The sequence below is a fragment of the Aquarana catesbeiana genome, linkage group LG03 (assembly GCF_042186555.1).
Source record: "Aquarana catesbeiana isolate 2022-GZ linkage group LG03, ASM4218655v1, whole genome shotgun sequence".
Lineage (NCBI taxonomy): Eukaryota > Metazoa > Chordata > Amphibia > Anura > Ranidae > Aquarana > Aquarana catesbeiana.
Window position 1 is genome coordinate 406,433,161 of NC_133326.1, and position 25,413 is coordinate 406,458,573.

Here is a 25,413-nt window from a genome sequence, read left to right on the forward strand (position 1 = left end):
ACTAGAGAAGGGTTTAGGTATGTAAATAGAGCTTTAACTTTAAGTAGAGCAAATTTGGATTCATTTTGTGCTAGCACAAAATCAGGGTAGTATTGCATAAACATTAACAACTAACTGCTACGAATAATGCAGAGAAATTAACACTGATATGTTTAATTGCATTCCTTTTTACTGAAGCAATCACTCCTATATGTTCAACAATTCTGTGAGCAGAGTTGTTTCTTTTGGTGTTGAGCGTTGAAAACAAAAGAAAATTAATCTGCAACATGCATATTTACAGTAGAAGTTGACATTTCAGTGAAGATCAAATGGAGAAAGAGGATTAGGAAGGCTTCTTTTTGATCTTGCTATGATTGACATGGAATGCTTAGTAAGGCTTTATTGCTCAGAACAAGCCTTCTTCAATGTGTGCATAAAAGAACTCCTGAAGTAGTTACTAATACCTTTTGAATGATTTGTCATATAGTATTTCAGCATTATTTCCCAAGTACAGACAAAAAAGAATGTTCTCTACTCTTATTGTATCCTTGATAAACCTATTAAACAGCTATACTCCTCTTACTGAAATACCAGTGTGGCTTTAGTAAGCCCTGATGAATCCCTCCAATGAACTACCGTACTAAAGGATTTTAGCGAGAGTAGAAAAATCCATTGTTTATTTTACAATTTTATCATTAGCAGTAAATAGTGTTGTTCAGTTTTCTAGATGTGTCAGCAAGGTATGCCATGCTGTGTATATACTGGTGTGTCACAAAACCTGAAACCAATAGATCTCTACAATTTTTCTTTAATCGATAACTAGCTGGTTTTGTTCTGGCCTTAGTAATAATCCATATGGATCTCACTGTGTAGTGATGTGAAAGAAACTTCAGTGTTTTCCTTTTTCCTATTTAAGTGGCTCTTCTCACCTACCAGCAGAGTTTTTTTTAGTTCTGCCACTTTGTGCAGTGATTAATGATGTCATGGTCCTGGCTTGGCATTATTGGAAATGCCCTCTCAGATTCTATTTAAGGGCAGTAGTGTAGTGACAGGCCACTTGTGTATCTGTAGAGCAAAAAACTGAAGCTAAGCGATTTGTAAAGGTTTGTGTGTTTTTTTTTTTTTTTTTATATATAACAAACATGTCAAACTTGCCTCCTATGTGCAAGGGTTTTGCACAGAGTGGCCCCGATCCTCCTCTTCTGGGGTGCCCGGGCGGCGCTCCTGGCTCCTCTCCCTCATCGAGTGCCCCCCCTATGGAGAGGCGCATTCAATGGGGGCACTCGCGTGGGCCCGCTCCTGAGTGCTGCTGCGTCCATTGACGCAGACAGCAGGACTCGGCCCGGCACCCATGTCACTGGATTTGATTGACAGCAGCGGGAGCCAATCGCTCCTGCCGCTATCAATCTATTCAATGAGGACCCAAAACAGCAGCTGGAGCTGTTGGGCTCGTCCTTGACGCTGGAACGGACAGGTTCAGGTAAGTAAAAGGGGGGCTCTGGGGGGCTGCTGCAGCACAGAAGGTTTTTCACTTTAAAGTGGATGTAAACCTGAAATTTTTTTTTTTTTTTTTTATGTCATAATGTAGAGTATAAGATTTCCTTGCCACAAAGAGTTAATCCATCTCTGAGCAATCCTCTTTTTTTGTTCAGTGAGATAAAACTTGAAAAACAGAGAAAAACTTTGTCAAATCCTCTCCCTTGCTGTGAGTGACAGGTGATTTATATATCTTGTACACTAGCCTAAGACATGCAGTATTTTTTAATTCACACCCCCACGCCTTTCTTCAGAAGCTCTGCAAGGATTGGCTGTTTCACACCTCAGCATGATTTGGCATGCTGAAGTCATGTGGTTACTTTCCTGTCTTTTCATTGGATGTTAGAGATCATAGCAGAAGTTCAGTGTAAGAGCCCTTTCACACTGGGGCGGTTTGCAGGCGCTATTGTGTTAATAATAGCGCCTGCAAACCGACCCGAAAGTGCCGCTACTTTCATTCCAGTGTGAAAGCCCCAAGGGCTTTCACACTGGAGCGATGCGCTGGCAGGACGGTAAAAAAAGTCCTGCCAGCAGCATCTTCGGAGCGGTGAAGGAGCGGAGTGTATACCGCTCCTTTACCGCTCCTGCCCATTGAAATCAATGGGACGGCGCGGCTATACCGCCGGCAAAGCGCCTCTGCAGAGGCGCTTTGCAGTGGTATTTAACCCTTTCTCGGACGCTAGTGGGGGGTAAAACCGCCCCGCTAGCGGCCGCATACTGACGGTAAAACACCGCTAATAATAGCAATGTTTTACCGCCGACGCCGCCCCGCCCCAGTGTGAAAGGGCTCTAAGAAATATACACAGGAGAAAATGCATGTTGACAAGGGGAGTGTAGAGGTGGGCGGGGAGTTAATGACATCACGACTCCACCCACCGAGCTCCAGACAATAGACCCACCCACAGAATATGCAGTTTTTCGGGTCTAATAACAGACAGAGGGAAGACATTTGACAGGTAAAGATACATGCAGGAGGCATGTATATCCTTATAGATAACCCCTATGGCAGTGGTTTAGAAAGGATGACATTGGGTTTACATCCACTTTAATGCATAGACTGCATAAAGGTGAAAAACCTTGAGACTTTAAAGCGGGGGTTCACCCACACCGCCAAAAAAAAAAAAATATTAAAAGCCAGCAGCTACAAATACTGCAGCTGCTGACTTTTAATACATGGCCACTTACCTGTCCCAGGGTCCAGCGATGTCGGCAGGGGACGCCGAGAACCCGCTCGGTTCTCGGCAGCTGCCGCCGCCATCCTAGGTGAGGGATTCAGGAAGTGAAGCGTTGCAGCTTCACTTCCCGGTTCCCTACTGCGCATGCGCGAGTCGCGCTGCGCGTCCCAAGTGGTCCCCGCTCTCTCCTGGGAGCTGTGTGTTCCCAGGAGACAGCGCGGTGGGGACGGGAAGAGGCGTAGACTCCCATGGGAGTCTATGCCGGAAGTGGGTGCAAATACCTGTCTTAGACAGGTATCTGCACCCCCCTCCCCCCTGAAAGGTGCAAAATGTGACACCGGAGGGGGGGAGGGTTCCGAAAAGCAGAAGTTCCATTTTTGTGTGGAACTCCGCTTTAATATCCCTTTAGTTAATACAGCATCCTCCAACCAAGATTTGATATGAAGAACGCACAGAGGGTGTATATACACATATTCCTGACTATATAGTTGTATGAAGAATACTGAAAGTTTGCTTCACACTTTGAAGTTTGAAGAGTTGATTTACTAAAGGCAAATGGGGTGCTTGCTTTGCAAGGGAATTTTCACTAAGTTTAGTGAATGTGAAAAAAATATTTGTTTTGCTTGCTCATGATTGGATGATAAGTCAGCAGAGCAGGAAGCCAGTGAATTCTACATTAGTTGTTTTCTGTGTTACAACTGGAATATTATTAACGTTTGTATTCTCACATATACACTGGAGGCTGTGCTCCATAATAACAACAGGGGTGGCGGCTAAGTACCCAAGCAGCCTGCAGAGGTTATGAAAGGACAGTTAAAACTACATAATTTAAATATTTTTACAAGCGCAATTCAACTACTTAGCCAACCCTGTTTAAAATAGCAAGTCAGAGTCACCGACCATTTCCTTACAAGAAAAAAACATGCATTCAGGGCACTAGATTTTGCATTAATGGCAAATAGAAACATTGAATATTATATGTCTTTTTTTATTTTCAATGCCAGACATGTTCTGTGGAATAAGCACTGGCTGTACAAGGAAGGTACATAACAGACTTAAAGGAGAAGTACGGCCAAAGCTTTTTTGGCCATACTTCTCCTATGGATCACAGGAGTGCATCTGAAGCCTGCTGACGTCACAGAGCCAGTTCAGGCTCTGAAAAGATCCCAATCATATTGTTGGGATCCACCCAGAAGCCTGAACTGACAGCTGGCTCAGCCTCTCAGCTATCCGCTGAGAGCCTGAGCAAGCCCCTCCAGCCCACTCCACAGCCCAGTGCTCCAGTGAGCGCTGGAGGAAAAAGGCTGTCAGCCACTGACTGATAGTCCCGGCTCTCTGCTCAGAGTGGGGGGGGGGGGCCGTGCGATCAGCAGTGTTCGCTCAGTTCTCACTGCAGAAGTGGCGGGGTACAGATGCAGCATCGGATCGATGCTGCATCCACCTAGGTGAGTATAATTGTTTGTTTTTTTTTTTTTTGTTTTTTTTTTAAACCTCAAACTTCCCTTTTAATTCTGGTAATAACTCTAGAAACTGTACTCGGCATCCCTTTGACATCATCAGCATAGTTGTCAAGTGCTTCCAGTCCAGATCATTAGTACAGAAAAAGTTATTTGTTTATCATACACCATGCAGAGCAGACTATAATCATGACTATCTGGGTTACTATATAGACCTATAGGTGAATGGACACTGGCAGAAACATCCAGGAAATTTTTTCGCCAATGTTTTGAAGGTGATGGGCACTGAAGTTCAGCTCTCTGTGAGAATACTGGTGGTCTCAAAATGGTTCTAATCGGAATCAAAGGACTGGATTATCAGATCCATTCGGGTGACTGGACACCAAAATGGATGGTATCCAAACCCCATAGCAGAGATAGAAGACTCAGCGGGGATTGACTGTAATGCAGCCTTTTGGTGCCGAACCCTGCGTTACGGAACCCTACGGTATCCAGCACTGACCAAGAAAGTTTCTGGCAGGGTGCTATACAGGTTTAAGGCAGTGAAACCCCAGAGCAGAAAAGGGGGACCAAGTGACTAAGCCCGCCGTGATGGGTGAGGATTGGATCTCTGTTTTTTTTTAAACAGGATTCTGCAGCAGGATTAGTAAGTTTTTTTAGTGGCAGGGTCTCTTTTAAACAATTTTGGGGCTGACAGGGGCCCTCCTCCTTGTTAGCAACTAGGGTTAGTAGGTGTGCTCACATTTGTGGTTGTGCCTCATCAAACTCATTGCCCTTGTATGCTCTGATTTAGGAAGCTGTGTGTACCTGCATGCACATGGGCCAGCAACCATCTTGGTTATGGATTAAAGCCTTGTTACATGGCCATGCTTAAGGAGGCAGATGCGGACGGTTCAATGATAGTTGAACATTGTCACTGAATAATTGCTGCAAGGGTTAGTGCATTTGCTTGTTTATTGGCTGATAGGTGCTGCTAATAAATGGCATAACTGCGTACCTGCTGAACTGCGTACATGTATACCAGCATTCCTGCAGAACTGCGTATGTGCATACTTGCATAACCTGCATACTTGCATAACTGTGTACCTGCATACTTGCAGAACTGCATAACCATGTGCTTGCATACTATGTACTTGCATACCTGCATAACTGCGTACTTGCATACCTGCATACTTTCATAACTGCAATGCTGCATAATTGAGTATTGGCAGCAAAGTTGCTACAATATTACCTGTAAAATATTTAAGGGATTCCAGAATGAGGAGTGGGGGAAACACAGCCTGGTGGGGCGCAGGTGCACCATTGTGAAGCCAAGAGGACTCTGCCGTGCTCTCATCTCCTGATAGACCGGAAGCATCAGGTGTATCCAATCGCTGTGTTTCTCTGGCATTGTACCTACTCTTAGCACGTTGGCTCCAGCATATTTCACTAAGGATGACTTGGCTGTGGCATTGACAGGCCTGGAATTGCTGGAGTGATCGCTTCTGGGCACAGAAGTTACTAGTACAGTTCCTGTCTGGTACACTCTTGTTTTAGTTTGCCTCCCGCAGAAACCTTAGGATGGATGTTATATGGTGGAGGGCAGTATGCAGTGATCTCCTGACTTCTAGATGTCAACATCTAACTTGTCTAGATTTTTAGGACCCAGCCAACAGGAGGCTGGAATCTATTCTGAAAGCTTCTTTTTCTCTTGCTGGCTCTCCTATGCTACCCACTGTGACAGCTATTGGCATTTGCCAAAGTCTGGAAAAAAAAAAAAGGATGTAACCAGCGCTTCCCAAGCTGATACCTTGTCATCCAGGCAGTCTTTTCGGCACCCACAGGCATCTGGATCCAGAGGGAAAACACAGGGTTAGTGGGCTGGCCACAGCTCCAGAAAAGGCTATTCTCTGAGAAATCAGGTCCTGGAAGCTAAAATAGGTGATGGTTCCCTTTGATGCGTTTTTTCCATGAGCTTGCTGGGAATGATAGTGTTCAAAGCCGTTCCATACCCTCAGTTTTACTCTAGGCCATTACAAAGGCATATCCTGTCCATATAAACAGGGAGGTTCAGCGTCTGGATTCCTATGTCCCTACCTCCCAGTGAGTTATGGTCATTAGACTGGCGGATGGATCCTCAGAGCCTGGAGAGGTGGAAGTATTTCTTTTCAGTAGTCTGGTTGATAATGTCTATCAACCCCTCAAGTTGGGGAGCCATTTTGGGATCTGCCGCAGTACAGGGATCTTGGTCCCCCAGGAAATGCGTTTTGCCCACCAATGTTCTGGAGCTTTGGGCTGTTCAGTGTGCACTGGATGAACCGGTTGTTGGGTCTTCCAGTAGGTGTTCAGTCTGACAATGCCGAGACGGTGGCATATATCAATCAGTAGAGTGGCACTAGGAGTCAGGCTGCCCAAAAGGTAGTGAGTCATATTCTGACCGAATATCATGTTTCGGCTTTGCTGGGCATATCCCAACTTGCAGGCGATCTTTCTCAATCACCAGTAGTTGGTTCCAAGGGAAGGGTCACTTTTTCCCAAGACGTTCACTGCAAACTGTCCACGTTGGGGTAATCCAGACATGGGTCTCCTGTCCAGGTTCAACAACAGGATCCGGAAGGAGATAATGCTGGTAATTTTGGTGTACTGGCCTAGTCTAGGAGGACATGGTTCGCAGCCATTTTGAACTTGGTGGTAGATGCCCCTTGGACAGTCCTGGCCCAGCTAGGCCTTCTGTTTCGAGGGACAATATTGTACTCTGCTTCTCAGCCGCTGGGATTGACAGCTTGGCTAGTAAGGCTCAGGTGCTGAGGATTTGAGAAGACACTGAGTTATCTCTACCTCACTTAAGGTTGAGCAACCTGCATCCAGAAGGTTTTATTACAGGACTTATAAATCTGATGTGTCCTGGTGTAAAAACAGTAATTGGCATCCCTGAAAGTACATGTTTGCATTTTTGTCTTTCCTTCGGGCAGGGGTGCAAATGAATTTGTTCTTAAATTTGATTAGAGGTCAGATGGAGGCTCTGTCAGTTTTCCTTCCAGAAGACCAATTGTTTTAACTCTATGAGCGGTACCTTTGATCAGGGGATGACCCGGTTGGTTCTGCCTGTTAAGTTTCCACTGTATTCTTTGGAATTTGAATTTGGGTCTGTCTCTCTTATAAAAACCACCTTTTGAACCGATTTGTGAGATTCCATTAGTCCTATAAACTCGGAAGTTGGTTGCGATTACTTCTTCAAGAAAAGTGTCGGAATTGGCAGCTCTTTTTGTAGGAAGTTCTCTATGGTCCTTCACCATGACAAGTGGTGTTGCGCCCCCACCCATATTTTTTGTCACAGGTGGTTTCAAGTTTTAATTTGATTCAGGACATTGTCTTGCCCTCCTTTTTCCTAGTCCACAGTCACCAGGAAAAAAAGCTCTTCTTACTTTGGATGGTGTTTGCACTGTCAGGTCCTATTTAAAGTCATTGGTAGTAATCAGGCAGTCTGATCAAGTCATTGTTTGGCTGCCAGTGGATCCTAGAAGTGAACAGGTGGCATCTAGAGTGACAATTTCTATTACTCAAGCTTAGGGCTTGAAGGGTAAGTTTCTGTGTTTTTCAGATACAGGCACACTCTGCAAGGAGTATTGGAGCCTCTTGGGCTACCCGCTATCAGGCATTAGTGGCTTAGGTCTGCGAGGCAGTTTTTGGTGCATATGCCCACTAAATTTTACTAAGTGGATGTGGGAGCCGCAGAGGTACTGCTTTGGTCGCAGCGTGTTACGGGTGGCAGATTGGGTTCCTTAGGACTGATCAGTGATTTTTATCTTTCTCCCTCCCCTCAAGTGCATTGCTTTTGGACATCACAGATGGTCATGATTATAGCCTGTTCTGTATCCCGTGATGTACGATAAAGAAAATTGGATTTTTTTATACTTGCCTGTATAATCCATTTCTTGGAGTATATCATGGAACAGAATGGTCCCTCATCTCTTTGGGGGTTGATTGCTATAAAACTGAAGTACTTCCTGTATGGGAGGGGTTATATAGGGGAGGACTTCCTGTCTGTCTGTTTCTGCCAGTGTCCATTCCATTTGATATATTCAAATCACATAAAAATAGAACATTTTTCACCATTATATACAGGCGTCACATTACAACTAACATAACTAGAACACTGATATTCATGTTCTCATTAAACTAGAAGGCTAAAGCATTTGATCCTACAAATTAGTTTATTCACAATATTAGCTCCACAAAGCAGAATTGTTTATTTTACAGTGTCCTTAGAAAGTGACTCCTCATTCTGGAAGTTCCAAATGTCTGTGGTTTTCCCCATAGCGCATGTTATTCAGGTTAACATGCACCCATGCGCTTACTACCTAAATGACTTATACTTCCAAAGTGGCAGAGGGGCCAGGAGAGGCAGTTCATGTTGGCTTGTAACATATTCCCAAGAGGTCTTACTCCATATAATGAATTCCTTCCTATGAAGGGAAAAACCCTTGTCAGGAGTATACCCCACACCTCAGTGGGGGCCCTCCACCAAGAGCAACTACTTACTGTAGATGCTTGAACAGATTTGTTTCTGTGCTATTGGTTTGTTACTGTTTATAGTTTAATCTCTTGCTACTGATACAATGCGGGTTACACATTGTGATTGTATAGGGGCAGTTCACATGGTTATGTATTCTTATTCAGTGTTGTCAATGGTTAACACAACCGGTCATATTCTTCTGCTATGCGAATTGGGGCGATTGGAGAGGAGCGCCTGATGTCCAAAATAAGGTAAAAACCCATAGCCAGTTTATACAAAGTGCAAATCGAAAATCTGTGCTGTTAAATATAGTTTCAAGATAATATTGGAATCCTCATTTAATCTCTAAAATCATATTGCGAATGGTATATAAAATGAAAACATATCCACATTGAATTTTAAATTATACATATTGTGAATGGATAAAATAATTATTACTACCTTGTGTTTCTTGCTTTCTCTTTAAAAATACAGGATTGACCTGAAAATGTCGGGAAACCATGTTGGTTATAAACTTGATGAAGCTCAAGCTATTCTGAATGAAATGAAAGCTATCAAAAAAGCGATCAGTTCAGGAGAAAGAGAGAAACGGGAGCTAATACAGGTAACATATGCATGAGAATTGCTTTGTTGCAATCTGTAGAAAACACAATTTCAGAACACAGCATCAAAATGACATATTTAATTTAAAAAAGTGTTGTAATTCTAGCATGGGCTTTGTTTTTGCTCACATCATGTTTCTATTTACTCTTTACTAAGCTAGAAGTTTGGGTAACAGGCAGTGATGACACGGCTATTTTATCTCTGTTGTTAATATGATGCTTTCATTCAAGCGAGTCAGGTGAACGTGGGCGTGGTTATTTTCCTGCATGATCACCTTCAAACAGTGGTCCAGTTGTGGTTGTTAATGATATTTCTGTACCCACTTAGGGGTACATTTATAAAGTATTTTCCCAGTAGGCTTGAGAGAGAGGCATAACTTTGCCCTATGAAAAGTCATTATTAAATCCTCATTTTGAATATGAGCTCAGTTTTGGACACCAGTACACCAAAAGGAAGTTGTGGAACTGAAAATAGTGCAAAGAAAGGCAACTATTAATAACTAACATAGATGCTTCACCTTTTGAGGAAAGATTAGCAAAGCAGATGGTCCACCAGTAAACTTGGTAGAAAAATCTTCACTTAGCAGTCAATACAAAAGTTAGGCGACACTCCTTGCACCGTGAGGAACAGCCATTTGATTTTCTCACTATAATTTCCTTTTCAGAATTAGATTATTGGGGGGGGGGGGGGGGGGGTATGCAGCAGATCATTGGTGTATAAGCCCTGTCTCTAGAAGAGTGGCAAGAAAAGGAGGGCAAAAAAGTCAACAAGGCTCAGGCAAAGGCATTGGTCTCAAGACCAGAACAGAAGGGCAGGGTGTATATTCCCCAGTGATTTTCATCTAAAATGGGATTTTGATAATGTATTGATTCTGCCAGGAACCAGTAAGCTCATACATTTCTGTAAAACAAGCTCACTGCTGCTATTGTGAGCAATTCCATGACATGTGGTACATCTCATTACCAGAAAAGAAATAAGTTCTATGCTCTCATTCACTGCTATTCAGACCAGTTAAAATTCTGAATATTAAGCAAAAGTTTCAGCCTCAACCCTTCAGAACTACTGCCCATGCAGCTCCTTCCATTGTCACAAGACTGGATGGGACCTGGGCTGCTGGACTTCCTCTACTACAATGATGACATTATTGCTGTTAATCATGTGGAAAGTGATTTTGGAGGTTTCTTAACATTATAGGTAATTATGCCACCACACATTGTATAACAACATCATCACTTTCCTTACTGTGATTATGCCACTTACCACCATTATGTCACATTGTTCTACTTACTGTAGCTAGAATGTTCAGTGGGTTTAACAGGCTTTATTTCCACTGTATTTAGTACCTCTCTGGGTTACTGCCACCATGTCTACATTGTTTGTGAGACTAAGCCTTCAGTCACACATGCGATTAGCACACACTGCGAATTCCAACTTCAAGAATCTGCAGATTCCTGCAGCTGGAATGACAGGTGTGTGCGAAGAGCTGAAGCTGCTCTACCTATTCAAAGCAATGGCAGGCTGACAGCCAACACAGCTATACTTGACTCCTCACAGTTGTTCGCAAAGGCAGCACAGCGGTTAGGGACAGATAACCATGGCTGACTCAGGCAGACTGCATGTGAGGAAGCCTCATTCTTAAAGTATATGTACAGTAAACCCTTACCATTCAGTTTAAAATAGAAATGAAAGACAAAACATTTGCGTATTGATATAAAAAAATATATATAAATGCCCTTTTTCTCCTCTTTTTTTTTTTTTTTTATGTGATCATATACACTCTGTTCTCAGCTGCATAAGAGCTGGGGGAGGAGAAACAGCAGCACACTGATATTCCCAGTGAATAGTGTGGGGGGTGTCAGGACAAGTTTGATCATTAGAGGAGAGCAGGCTGAGTTCCCAGCACAGCTAGAGATCTGACCACGGTGTGTTAGTGTGGTCAGTTTCTAATAGCAAAACAGAGGGACTGGTTGGAATACCAGGGATTTCACACACAGGAAGCAATACAAAGAGAACCGGATACTTTTTCATACAAGTGCATGGTATCACAAGCACGTATGAGGAATATGAAATGATGGGTTTTCATACTCTTTAAGCTGGAGGTAAATCAAAGCCTTATATGCAGCCAGGGTAAGAAATGCAAAGTCTTCCCAAACACAAAGTAACTTATTTGAAGACATTCTACCACTAACTGCACCCTGGTCCTTAAAGCGGTGTTCCGCCCCCCCCCCCCCCCCCCCCCCAAAAAAAAAATTAAAAGCTATTAACACTAGGACACTTACCTGTCCTGGAGTCCCGCAATGTCGGCACCGCAGCCGATGTTTCCATCAGCTGTCGGGTGCTGCCGCCGCCATTGCGGGTAAGGGTACCCGGCAGTGTAGCCTTACGGCTTCATGCCGGGAACCCTACTGCGCATGCGTGAGGCCCCGCTCCTCTCTCCTAGCCCGGCGACAGGGAGAGGAGGAGGAGGGAGCCCCACGGTGATGTCGCAGGCTGCGGCCCAGACTCCCAGAAGTGGGAACAGGATACCTGTGAGACAGGTATCCTGCCCCCCTTCCCCCGAAAGGTGCCAATTGTGGCACCGGAGGGGTAGAGGAGACAAATGAGTGGAAGTTCTACTTTTGGGTGGAACTCCGCTTTAAGCTATCTCAGACCCTAATTACCTCTCATCTAGATCCTGTAAAATTTTAGCAAAGTGAATCTTTTGCACTTATTGATTCACTTCATCAGTAATCATAGTTTTTTTATGCTTTTGTGGATATAATAGGTTAATTTAATTAGAACATTAATTGAACATTTATTGAATTATGGAAAAATACCATGCCAGTAACACATACTGGCATGATGCTACTTTTAAAGTACGATTTTATATCTAGGATATTTTTTTATTTACAGAGTCTTGCCAAGTTGAAAAATGGCTTTGTCATTAACAGAGGATCTCAGTCGGACCTCTGGACCAGTGAAACTTCTTTGAATAGCTCGTGTTTGTCTTTGCACAGAAATGTTAGTTCCCAGACTGATATTTCAGGAAATGTAAGTATATTCTATGATAATTGTATGTACTATAATATGTATGACCCAAGCATGTCTGCAGAGTTGTAACAGAAAAAGGTGACTGAGGATAGTTGTGTTTGTTCTAGAAAAAGAAAAGGCTGAAGTGAATCAGTCACCGTCCTTTAAATACATGTACCTGGAAGATTGACATGCAATGAATGTCAGATTCACTTCTTTAGAAATACAGTTAGGTCCATATATATATATATATATATATGGGAGGTCCATGGGAGGTCAGGGAGGAGGAGATATAAGGGATGAGGGACAGCCTAGTTAGCCAATCCCATGAATAAGTCTGATCTATGACGAAACATGTCGGGGGCATGGCTATGAGTTGTGACGAGCAACGCTGAGAGCCGCACTATATGAAGGAGAGTCTGTTATTGCACGGCGCGCTACGGAGGGGGATGAGAGAGACCGTGAGTCCTTGCATCAACACACCTCGGGTCCGCCGTGACCACCTGTTGTTCTGAGTGTATCCACAAAAAATTGAAGTTGCTGTGAATCACATTGGTTTTACTGCTGGTTTTTATCTTTTAAAATGTGAGTGTTTCCATTGAAGATTGTAGTGGTTTTAAATAAAGTTGCCGTGCTGGTTTACGCTATGTGAGTTCTTCAATTCTTTTACATGTGGAATGATTCTATATACTGTGGAATACTGCGTGTTGGATTTCTCTGGAGTGTGGTTACTAAGCGTTTTTTGCCGTGCATGAGAGTGCTGGCAAAATTATTTGGTGAGTGAGATTCCTTTGGGAGTGGATTCACATTTCACGTTGGTGAGGTGAAAGACACGTGGAGTTCAGCATTATCAAGATCACTGCACCTTAGAAGATTTGTGCGATTTTCATACACTCTTTTGTCACAAATTAAATCACGTTATATATTTTTTGTCACAAGATTTTCAAGGACTGATTTTTCATGCTTTAAAATAATAATGTTTTTTGTAATATAATTATAATTTGTTTTGCACTTATTAATACTTATTTTGTGAATCACACTAATTGGGGATTTTTAGCCATTTATTTATTATTCTGTTGTCACAGCTTTTTTCACGTGCACATTAGTTGTATTTTTGCATGGTTTGATTAGAGTTGTTAAACACCATTAAGTTTATGCATTAATTTGCACACTTAGATGTTGTCATTTTTTTGAGGGAATCACAGCATATGTGATTTCTAGCACTAGGGATATGAGCGCCTCTTATTTGCTCTTATGTATCTAGGAAAAGATTTGTTGGATTAAAAAGGATATATGAGATCAGATAACATTTTAGTTTGATAGTTTTTTAAAGGGGCAGCTCTTTTTTCCTCTTTTTTCACTTTTTATTTAGGGAGTTATATATATTTTATTACACACCGAGTGAGCCATTCACTGGATCTCATTCCTGATTGTTGTAAGCTCTATTCACTGGCGCAGTGGGGGTAGTTTTGAATTAAGGGCGGCTTAATATTCTGATTACCCATTTTTATAGTTATTACCATTTAACCGCTTGCAGCCATGGATGCATTTAGTTTTTTGAATAATAGGCTACTTAACCCCGATTCAGTGTTTTCTACTGATCACCAAATGACTGATAATGATGAGGATTTCTCAGGAGCACTAAAAACGCTCGAGAATTTACTTGAGAAACAACTTAAAACATGGTGGGATGTGTTCACGTTTGAGCACTACCGTAGAGAGAATCTTATTTTTAGAAGTCTGAGGTGGGATGTCCCACCCCAGGATGGTCTTAATGACCAGCCGTTCATGATTGAATGGCTGGAATTTTTTAACAAGGTAGGTAGGGAATTACAAGCACTAGTCCTAAAAAGGAAACAGATTAAGTTAAATATGATAAATGAAAAAATAAAAACTTTACAAGAGAAGCTTGAACCTATAAAGGATTCCAATCTAATGAAAGATTTTAATGTCAATATTAAGAAAAAGCTGGAAAAGGTTGATCGAGAAACGCAGAAGAAGAAAGTTAAAAAATTTAATAGGGATTCGAATGATTTTAAAACCAATAAAATTTATGCATGGCAAACAACAGATGTGAGTAACATGGGCGATCAGGTTGCCTCTAATAGTAACCCATTTGCTTCTAATAGTGGAGCAGTAAGTTCCAGCAATCCCTTACCTAATCCTGGGAATAACAAAAAAATAGGGAATAAAGGTAAAGGAACACAGGGAGCTACTGGCCCTAAGCCCAATGACAGAGGGAGAGGCATAATGGATGCCCATTACGGACGAAATTATTACCAATCCCCGAGGCCCATGTCGCGAGGAAGAGGGGGATACCCGGTAAGGTACCAGAATGAGTACTCTTCCCCAAGGAGCTATGGGAGAGATGTTCCATATGGGTATGAGACCCCGCAAAATTATAGGCAATGGCAACAATACCCCCCGTATCATCGAGACATTGTTGGCAATACTGATGTCCCACTACATAACAGATTTGCTCCATTGGAAAATGATGAGCAACTAGGATATGTGCCTTACAATGTGCCTTTTTTTAGGGCAGCAGGGGAGAGGGAGGGGAACCCCGAGGAGGAACCCCAAAGGTTCATACCAAAGAGAGGGAGGAAGATCCACCCCCACTCAGGGGTACAATTACGATCAGATGCCCCCCCGAAGAGAAGAAGGGGATGCAGGGCAGGACGATCGAAACAACCCAAGAAAGCGACCGAGGGACACATGAACACAGGGATATTCAACCTGAGTAGTGTTGAGCTCAATCACAAAGAGCTCAACATTTTGAACTTGGGTTTGAAATGTGCCCCAAAAAAAGCAATGAATAAATTTGATGTCTACATAGACACACACAAATTTATCAGGGCCATGAATATTAAAAAGTACTTTCTGAGCCATCCAGTGGAATCCACTATCAAATCGAGAGTGCCTGACACTAGAATTGATACAGGACTCAAAAATAAGTCCATTTTTAACCCCCAGAATCCGAGCAACCACTTTATAGAAGTGTTCAAGAGTTTGGTGCTCAATGATATCGAGGAACTCACCCCACGTAAGGGGGTCAACCCGTATTATATCAAAGAAGGGATTCGGTCGTTGGAGGAGAAGAAGGATCTCATAATACGACCCGCCGACAAAGGGGGAGGAGTGGTATTGTTAGATAAATCATTTTATCTTAACCAGCTCTTGGAACTAGTCGGAGATGGATTCACCTACAAAAAATTGGCATCTGACCCTACGGATGCATATAAAACCCAGTTGTCGATTTTGCTAGAATGGGGGTTTAGAATGGATGCTTTAAACCTTAAGGAGAAGAGGTATCTAATCCCCAGTATGTGTAGAATTCTTGTTATCTATACTCTGCCAAAAATACATAAGAGCACACAATGCCCACCGCCTCGCCCCATTGTCAATGGCATTGGGTCTGTCACAGCCAGACTGGGGGAATACTTGGATAAATTCCTCCAGCCCAGTGTGAAGATCACAAGGGCGTATTTGAAAGATACGGGAGACTTGCTGACGTTGCTTAAGGATGTAAGATTGAATGCTACATCTCCTGTATACCTGGTAACCGCTGATGTAGCTTCTTTGTATACTATTATACAACATGAAGACGCATCCTTAGCCTTAAACTGGGCATTAAGTAGGAGAGATGACATCCCTGGTATACAAAAGCGTTTTTTGGGGCATGTACTGGATTTTTGCATGTCCCATAACTATTTTTGGTGCAATGGTGATTTCTATTCCCAGCAGGTTGGCGTGGCAATGGGAGCGAAATTTGCTCCCAGCCTCGCCAACCTGTTCATGGCGGAGTGGGAAGACAGGAAGGTTTTTAATGTTAGAAGACCCCAGCTTTTATTTTATCGGAGATTTATTGATGACCTCCTGTTCATCTGGGAAGGCACTGAGAATTCGGTAGTTGAGTTCTTACAGGAACTTAACAATAATACTAACAATATTAGATTGGAATATCAGATTAGCAGTGATAGGGTTAACTTCCTAGATGTGACGATCGAAAGATATGTGGACACATTAAGGACTAAAGTGTTTTTTAAACCGACAGATCGCAACAGCTATTTGTCTATAAGAAGCGGCCACCATCCCGGATGGATAAAAAATATTCCAAGGGGACAGATGGTACGAGTTCGACGCAATTGCACATTGTTAGATGATTTTTATGAACAGGCAGGTATCCTCAAAAAGAAATTTATACAGAAAGGATACGACACTGATGTATTGAATAAGGTTATTCAGGAGGTGGCACAAACCCCGAGGGAGAAATGCTTTGAGAAAAGGAATGTTCCCCAGATGATTGACGGCCAACATCAGTTGGGGTTCACATCAGGGTATCATTGTCAATATAAAGACATTGAGTGGATATTCAAAAAGCATTGGCACATCTTACGCAAAGATAGACACTTGGGGCAGATCCTACCGAATCAACCGAGATTCATTTACAGGAGGGCTCCAAGCTTTGGCGATCATGTAGTGAGAAAAATCTTGGATCCACCTGGGCATAATAATCTGAGACTCGACCTTAAGGGCTTTTACTGTTGCAGAAGATGCATATGCTGCAGGACCGTAAAAGTGAGCCACAGAGGAGTGACAAGTGTAACGAATAGGGAAGGTGAATCCTTTGAAATTAAGGAATTCAGCACTTGCAACTCCTCTTTTGTTGTATACTTGATGTGGTGTCCTTGTGGCCTACTTTATGTGGGCAGAACAAAAAGATTGCTAAGGATCAGAATCTCGGAGCATTTAACCAATATTAAGAACGGTTACAAGTATCATAGTGTCTCCTTGCATTTCAAAGAAAAGCACCAAAAGGACCCCTCGCTTTTACAATTTTGTGGAATCGATGTGGTCCATCCGTCTTGGAGAGGTTCCAACAGGGTCAGGGATCTATCGCAGAGGGAAACTCGCTGGATCTTTTTATTGAAAAGTTTAACCCCTAGGGGGTTAAATATAGAACTAGATTTAAACTGCTTTATAAATAATTTTTAATTGAAGGTGGTTAAATTTGATGAGCTGTGGCTTGGGTGAACACTTTAGCAGTAGGTTCAGAGGTATGTGACCCTGTTGTGATTATCTGGTTGTTTTTTCTTGTATAGAGACCCTGGATTATGGGGCAGGGGGGTTGATATGGGATATATATTTTTTAATGGAATATAATCCATGTATTATATGATATGGAGTTTTACTATAATGTATTTAATTAATTAGATTCTCACCATGTTGGTAAATTTTAGGTCTACTGGGGATGAGGGGACATTTGTAGGATTATTTAATGATTTTTTAATGATTTTTTATTTAGTTTTAGCACACTCGCACTTTATTGGAATTTTATCCAACATGTAATTTTTTGTAGGTATAGGTTCATCCAGTGATGGGCTATTTCAGCGATCGGAGTGGAAACTTTTGATTTAGCAAATTATAGACCATTATATTTGTGATGAGATATCGTTGGATAAATATAAAATTAGGTATACTTTGGATGTGGCCGTGGCAGTGTATGCTATGGTCACTTGCATTGGTGTGCAGAATATGTAAATTAGGTATGCTTCAGACGTGACCATAGCAGTAATGCTATGATCACTTACACTGGTATACAGAACGTGTAAATGAGGTATGCTTTAGACGTGACCATGGTAGTAATGCTGTGATCGCTTACACTGTTATGCAGGATTGATTAAGGCTAAGCGATCCATCTAAGGTATTTGTTGTAATCAGTCCACAGTAAATATCAGTCCACAGTGAAGTAAAGGCAAACCGCATCCCTGTACAGCGGCGCGCCGTAGTCTCTGGTCTATTATTGGAGCGGGGACACGAGTTGTGCGCATGCGGACTCACCAACCTATGGGAGGTCAGGGAGGAGGAGATATAAGGGATGAGGGACAGCCTAGTTAGCCAATCCCATGAATAAGTCTGATCTATGACGAAACATGTCAGGGGCGTGGCTATGAGTTGTGACGAGCAACGCTGAGAGACGCACTATACGAAGGAGAGTCTGTTATTGCACGGTGCGCTACGGAGGGGGATGAGAGAGACCGTGAGTCCTTGCATCAACACACCTCGGGTCCGCCGTGACCACCTGTTGTTCTGAGTGTATCCACAAAAAATTGAAGTTGCTGTGAATCACATTGGTTTTACTGCTGGTTTTTATCTTTTAAAATGTGAGTGTTTCCATTGAAGATTGTAGTGGTTTTAAATAAAGTTGCCGTGCTGGTTTACGCTATGTGAGTTCTTCAATTCTTTTACATGTGGAATGATTCTATATACTGTGGAATACTGCGTGTTGGATTTCTCTGGAGTGTGGTTACTAAGCGTTTTTTGCCATGCATGAGAGTGCTGGCAAAATTATTTGGTGAGTGAGATTCCTTTGGGAGTGGATTCACATTTCACGTTGGTGAGGTGAAAGACACGTGGAGTTCAGCATTATCAAGATCACTGCACCTTAGAAGATTTGTGCGATTTTCATACACTCTTTTGTCACAAATTAAATCACGTTATATATTTTTTGTCACAAGATTTTCAAGGACTGATTTTTCATGCTTTAAAATAATAATGTTTTTTGTAATATAATTATAATTTGTTTTGCACTTATTAATACTTATTTTGTGAATCACACTAATTGGGGATTTTTAGCCATTTATTTATTATTCTGTTGTCACAGCTTTTTTCACGTGCACATTAGTTGTATTTTTGCATGGTTTGATTAGAGTTGTTAAACACCATTAAGTTTATGCATTAATTTGCACACTTAGATGTTGTCATTTTTTTGAGGGAATCACAGCATATGTGATTTCTAGCACTAGGGATATGAGCGCCTCTTATTTGCTCTTATGTATCTAGGAGAAGGTTCGTTGGATTAAAAAGGATATATGAGATCAGATAACATTTTAGGTCCATATATATTTGGACACAGGCACAATTTTAGTTTTCTTTAAGTGTTTACCTAAACGTATTCAAGCTATAGTTATATAATGGATATAAGCTTAAAGGGCACACTCTCTCAGGTTTAATTTGAGGTTATGCAATTCCAAATCGGAGGAAGGGCTTAGGATTTATAGCTCTTAAGAATAGCCATCCCCCTTTTTCAAGGGACCAAAAGTAATTGGACAATTAAATCAAGAGCTGTTTCATGGCCAGGTGTGGGCTACTCCTTCATTATTTCTTCATCAATTAAGCAGTTTGGTACATTTGAGGAAAGAAGACAGCACTGGTGAGCTCAACAATATATTTTTTATAAAAAGGCATTGACGTCCACAGAAGACAATAGTGGTGGATGATTGCAGGATCCTCTCTATGGTAAAGAAAAACCCATTCACAATATCCAGACAAGTGAAGGACACTCTCCAGGAGTGACTGTCCCACCCATAGTGGAACGCAGGTAGAGCGCAAACTGCGTCCCTGCGTCCATTTACATGTTTTTAAACCTTACTGCATGTTTTACAGCTTTTGGAGCCATTTTTATTGAATAAATTCCCTTTTTTCACAAAATACTTCACTATGGGAGATTGTTCCTTATTTCTATGTTCAAACCTGGATACGGGTAATCATCCCTATTTGAATGTTTGGTTGGAGACACCGTCAGACCTGCTGAGGTGGACTTCCAGATCCATTTCAATATTCCAAAGGCTCTTATGATCTCTGTAGTAGGGATCATCTCCATCTGGTGAGTAGGTTGTTTGCTTGGTGTGGTGGAGGATTTCTACAGTCACCTAAACATTGGATTACTGGAAGTTTTGGATGAAAGTTTTTGGACCTAAATTTGTTTGTTTTATCACTTTGGACACTAATGATTTGTGATGTACTGAGTTTATGATACACGTTTGAATACAGTTTCATGCACTTGTATAATCAATGCATTGAGTATTCCCCATTGGAGTGAACCCGGTGGTTGCATACACTTGATTTGCACTGTTCAGTAATTTCATCTAGGTTTTATCTATAGTAAGCACAGTTCAACACACACATATTTCACTTTATTGGCTTTCATAACTTAAGAACGGGCAGCTGTATTTTATAATTTATATCATAATTTTATTTATTCACTTTCCTACTGCGCGGGTAGGGAACAAATCACGTTTTTTTCCCCCCTATAGACATCAAGTGAAGGACACTCTCCAGGAGGTGGGTGTATCATTGTCAAAGTCTAAAATCAAGAGAAGACTCAATGAGAGCAAATACAGAGGGTTCACCACAAGGTGCAAACCATTCATAAGCCTGAAGAATAGAAAAGCCAGATTACACTTTGCCAAAAAACATCTAAAAAAGCCAGACGAGTTCAGGAAAAGCATTCTTTGGACAGATGAAACTAAGATTAATCTGTACCAGAATGATGGGAAGAAAAAAGGATTGGAACAGCTCACAATTCAAAGCATACTGTAAAACATGGTGGAGGAGGCAGTGTGATTGCATGGGCATGTATGGCTTCCGGTGGCACTGGGTCATTGGTGTTTATTGATGATGTGACAGAAGAAGCAGCCGGATGAATTCTGCAGTGTTTAGAGATATACTGTCAGCCCAGATTCAGCCAAATGCAGCAAAGTTGACTGGATGGTGCTTCACAGATGGACAATGATCCAAAGCACACTGTAAAAGCAACCCAGGAGCATTTGAAGAAAAAGAAGTGGAATATTCTGCAAAGGCTGAGTCAATCACCTGATCTCAACACAATTGAGCATGCATTTCACTTGCTGAAGGTAAAACTAAAGGCAGAAAGAGCCACAAACAAAGAACAACTGAAGACAGCTGCAGTTAGAGCCTGGCAAAGCACCAGAAAGGAGGAAACCCAGTCTCTGGTAATGTCCATGGGTTCCAGACTTCAGGCAGTCATTGCCAGTAAAGAATTCTCAACAAAATATTAAAAATGAACATTTTATTTATGATTATATTAATTTATCCAATTACATTTGAGCCCCTGAAAATTGGGGGATTGTGTATAAAAATGGCTGCAGTTCCTAAAATTAGTACTTGATGTTTTATGTTCAACCCCTTGAATTAAAGCTGAAAGTCTGCACTTCAAATTCATTTGGATTTTTTATTTTAATTTTATTCTGGTGGCATACAGAGGCAAAAGTGTGAAAATTGTGCCTGTGTCCAAATATATATTGACCTAACTGTATGTGCCTTTGAGACATATTTCCTATAAGAGTTCAGCTTCATTCAAAATTCCTCCCTTTTCTGTTCTAAAGTAGTATTGCAACAATAGAACCTGGCTCGAACTAATTCCTAATTGTGTACTTATTTGGAGTAAAAATCTCTCTCATCTACTGTATTAAATCTGTCTCGGTGGCCCAGAATTCTAGATTCAGGGTTTGAAAATACAAATGTACACTCACATATACGTAGCTAAGTGAGAAGCATTCAGATTTGCGACTAATTGCATCACTAATTTGCTTGATAAATGTCCCCCTGAATGTCCTTAGGCTAGTCTGTGCCTCAATGGATTGGAGCTGCAACTTTGTCGAATATCTTTGGAGAAAGAGGCACAGTGAATGAATCTGTCCAGGCCATTTTGTGCCTGAACAGACAAGGGAGTTTATATGACGGAGAGAGACAATCCAGCAGTGTGTACTGGGAATGGAGAGAGAGGGTCCGTATGGAGTGAGCAGAAAAGACTGAGAAATCTGCAGGTTGCAATTTATTTTTTGCCTTGTGTGTAGGGTTGGATTAATCTCCTGCATGGGAAAATTCTTGTTAATCTGCTTTATTTGGAAAGTAAACATATTAAGCGGTTCCCGGTTCCGGTTCTCACGCAGATATACTACGTACGGGTACGTCGTTCCCCTTTTCAGCCACTAGAGGGCGCGTGCCCTCTGCACAGCCAGGGACTCTATGTCTGTGTCCGGCGGTCGCAATCGCTGCTTACTCAGTCCTATCCCCATACAGTTAGAACACACTGAGGGAACACACACTTAACCCTTTGATCGCCCCTTAGTGTTAACTCCATCCCTGCCAGTGACATTTACACAGTAATTAGAGCATTTTTTAGCTCTGATCGCTGTATAATTGTCAGTGGTCCCAAAAATGTGTCAAAAGTGTCTGTTCTGTACTTCGCAATACTGCTAAAAATCACAGATCACCGCCATTACTAGTAAAAAAAAATAAAAATGCCATAAATCTTTCCCAGTTTGTAGACGCTATAACTTTTGCACAAACCAGTCAATATACGCTTATAGAGGTTTTTTTTTTTTACCAAAAATATGTAGAAGAATACATATTGGCCTAAACTGATAAAGAAATTAGTTTTTTATTAAAAATTTGGGGGATATTTATTATAGCAAAAAGTTAAAAATATAGTTTTTTTTTCAAAATTGTCGCTCTTTTTTTGTTTATAGCGCAAAAAATAAAAACCACAGAGGTGATTAAATACCACCAAAGAAAAGCTCTATTTGTGGGAAAAAAAGGACACAAATTTGGTTTGGGTACAGCATTTGCATGACCGTGCAATTGTCAGTTAAAGTGACGCAGTGCCAAATTGTAAAATCTGGGGGCTGAAGTGGTTAAACCCAAAACCAAAAATGTAATATATTGCAGCTTACCAGTCATTCGATGTGGCCGCATCAGTTTTCTTTTCTTAGACTCTCCCCCCCCCCTCTGTTTTGTTGTACTAGCAGATTTAAATACACTAACAAATTGAAGCCAAACTCCAGCTAATATTTTAAAAGCAGTTACAGCAAACTTTTTTTTTCCTTTTGGGATTAAGGTTTTATATATATATATATATATATATATATATATATATATATATATATATATATATATATATATATATATATATATATATATATATATATGTGTGTATATATATATATATAATATAAGCTGATCATTGTAAGCACCCCTGATAGTGTTAAATACGTAGTTTGTCTCATTTCTGTAACTGATGCATTCTGTTGGGGAGTGTGTTACTTACTGGCTGGATCAACAGATGAAAATAGAAGCAAGTTAGAAAGAAAACCTTACCACTAGCCAGTTCACACAGTGATCAAGCATGGTTAGCACAGCACTGCCCAGAGCAGACAGATGCTTTTATTTTTGTTTTCCAAAATGGAGGCACAGGTGTTATGGCAAAATCTTTCCTAGATTAAAGCTGAAGTTTAGCAAAAAAAAAAAAAATCCCTACAGCTTTCGTCATATCACTTATATGTAATGGAAGATGCAATGGTAAACTGCTTTGGGTCACCAGGCAGAAAAGCAGTACAGATAGTCTGATGGGGACACGCCCCCCCTTCTACCTCCTCCATTAAGAAAAGTTATTTAATTTCATTTATACTGCTTGTAACACAATCTGTGAATCGTGGAGAGCCTGATCAGTCACAAGATTCTCTCCCACTTTCACAGATCGTGTTACAAGCTGTGTAATCAATGAAATAACTTTTTCAATGGAGGAGAAAGGAAGGAGGTATGTTCCCATCTGAGAATCTGTACTGCTCTTCTGCCTTAAGACCTGATGTGGTTTAGCATTGCAGAATGAGAAGTTCAGAGACAGGAAGAGGACAGGCATCCTTGCACTAAAGATTTCTGCAGGATCCAGCTGCCTGAACAATGTGAGACATCCTTAATTACAGTTTGGTTATATGACTAAAGCTGTAAGGGTTTTTTTTTAGCTAAACTTCAGCTTTATGGAGATCCCAATGTATAAATATCACAATGGTAAATTACAGTCAGGTCCATAAATATTGGGACATCAACACAATTATAATCTTTTTGGCTCTATACACCACCACAATGGATTTGAAATGAAACAAACAAGATGTTAACTGCAGACTTTCAGCTTTAATTTGAGGGTATTTACATCCAAATCGGGTGAACGGTGTAGGAATTACAACAGTTTGTATATGTGCCTCCCACTTTTTAAGGGACCAAAAATAATGGGACAATTGGCTGCTCAGCTGTTCCATGGCCAGGTGTGTGTTATTCCCTCATTATCCCATTTATAAGGAGCTGATAAAAGGTCCAAAGTTCATTTCAAGTGTGCTATTTGCATTTGGAATCTGTTGCTGTCAACTCTCAATATGAGATCCAAAGAGCTGTCACTATCAGTGAAGCAAGCCATCATTAGGCTGAAAAAACAAAACAAACCCATCAGAGAGATAGCAAAAACATTAGGCGTGGCCAAATCAACTGTTTGGAACATCTTTAAAAAGAAAGAACGCACCGGTGAGCTCGGCAACACCAAAAGACCCGGAAGACCTCAGAAAACAACTGTGGTGGATGACCGAAGAATTCTTTCCCTGGTGAAGAAAACACCCTTCACAACAGTTGGCCAGATCAAAAACACTCTCCAGGTGGTAGGTGTATGTGTGTCAAAGTCAACAATCAAGAGAAGACTTCACCAGAGTGAATACAGAGGGTTCATCACAAGATGTAAACCATTGGTGAGCCTCAAAAATAGGAAGGCCAGATTAGAGTTTGCCAAACAACATCTAAAAAAGCCTTCACAGTTCTGGAACAACATCCTATGGACAGATGAGACCAAGATCAACTTGTACCAGAGTGATGAGAAAAGTATGGAGAAGGAAAGGAACTTCTCATGATCCAAAGCATACCACCTCATCAGTGAAGCATGGTGGTGGTAGTGTCATGGCGTGGGCATGTATGGCTGCCAATGGAACTGGTTCTCTTGTATTTATTGATGATGTGACTGCTGACAAAAGCAGCAGGATGAATTCTGAAGTTTTTCAGGCAATATTATCTGCTCATATTCAGCAAAATGCTTCAGAACTCATTGGACGGCGCTTCAAAGTGCAGATGGACAATGACCCGAAGCATACTGCGAAAAGCAACCAAAGTGTTTTTTTTAAGGGAAAGAAGTGGAATGTTATGCAATGGCCAAGTCAGTCACCTGACCTGAATCCGATTGAGCATGCATTTCACTTGCTGAAGACAAAACTGAAGGGAAAATGCCCCAAGAACAAGCAGGAACTGAAGACAGTTACAGTCGAGGCCTGGCAGAGCATCACCAGGGATGAAACCCAGCATCTGGTGATGTCTATGCATTCCAGACTTCAGGCTGTAATTGACTGCAAAGGATTTGCAACCAAGTATTAAAAAGTGAAAGTTTGATGGATGATTGTTAATCTGTCCTATTACTTTGGCCGCTTAAAAAGTGGGAGGCACATATACAAACTGTTGTAATTCCTACACCGTTCACCTGATT

The 25,413-nt window shown here is 41.4% G+C and overlaps 1 protein-coding gene across 6 annotated transcripts in view; it reads left to right on the forward strand.

Annotated features, from left to right (window-relative positions):
• The window catches only part of WWC1 (WW and C2 domain containing 1), a 290,220-nt gene that overhangs the window by 155,474 nt on the left and 109,333 nt on the right, over positions 1–25,413 (forward strand). For all 6 annotated transcript variants that reach the window (XM_073620708.1, XM_073620705.1, XM_073620707.1 and 3 more), the window contains 2 exons: positions 9,117–9,246; positions 12,138–12,275. In XM_073620708.1, the coding sequence (XP_073476809.1) occupies positions 9,117–9,246; positions 12,138–12,275 (268 nt within the window). The remainder of the gene's footprint in view (positions 1–9,116; positions 9,247–12,137; positions 12,276–25,413) is intronic.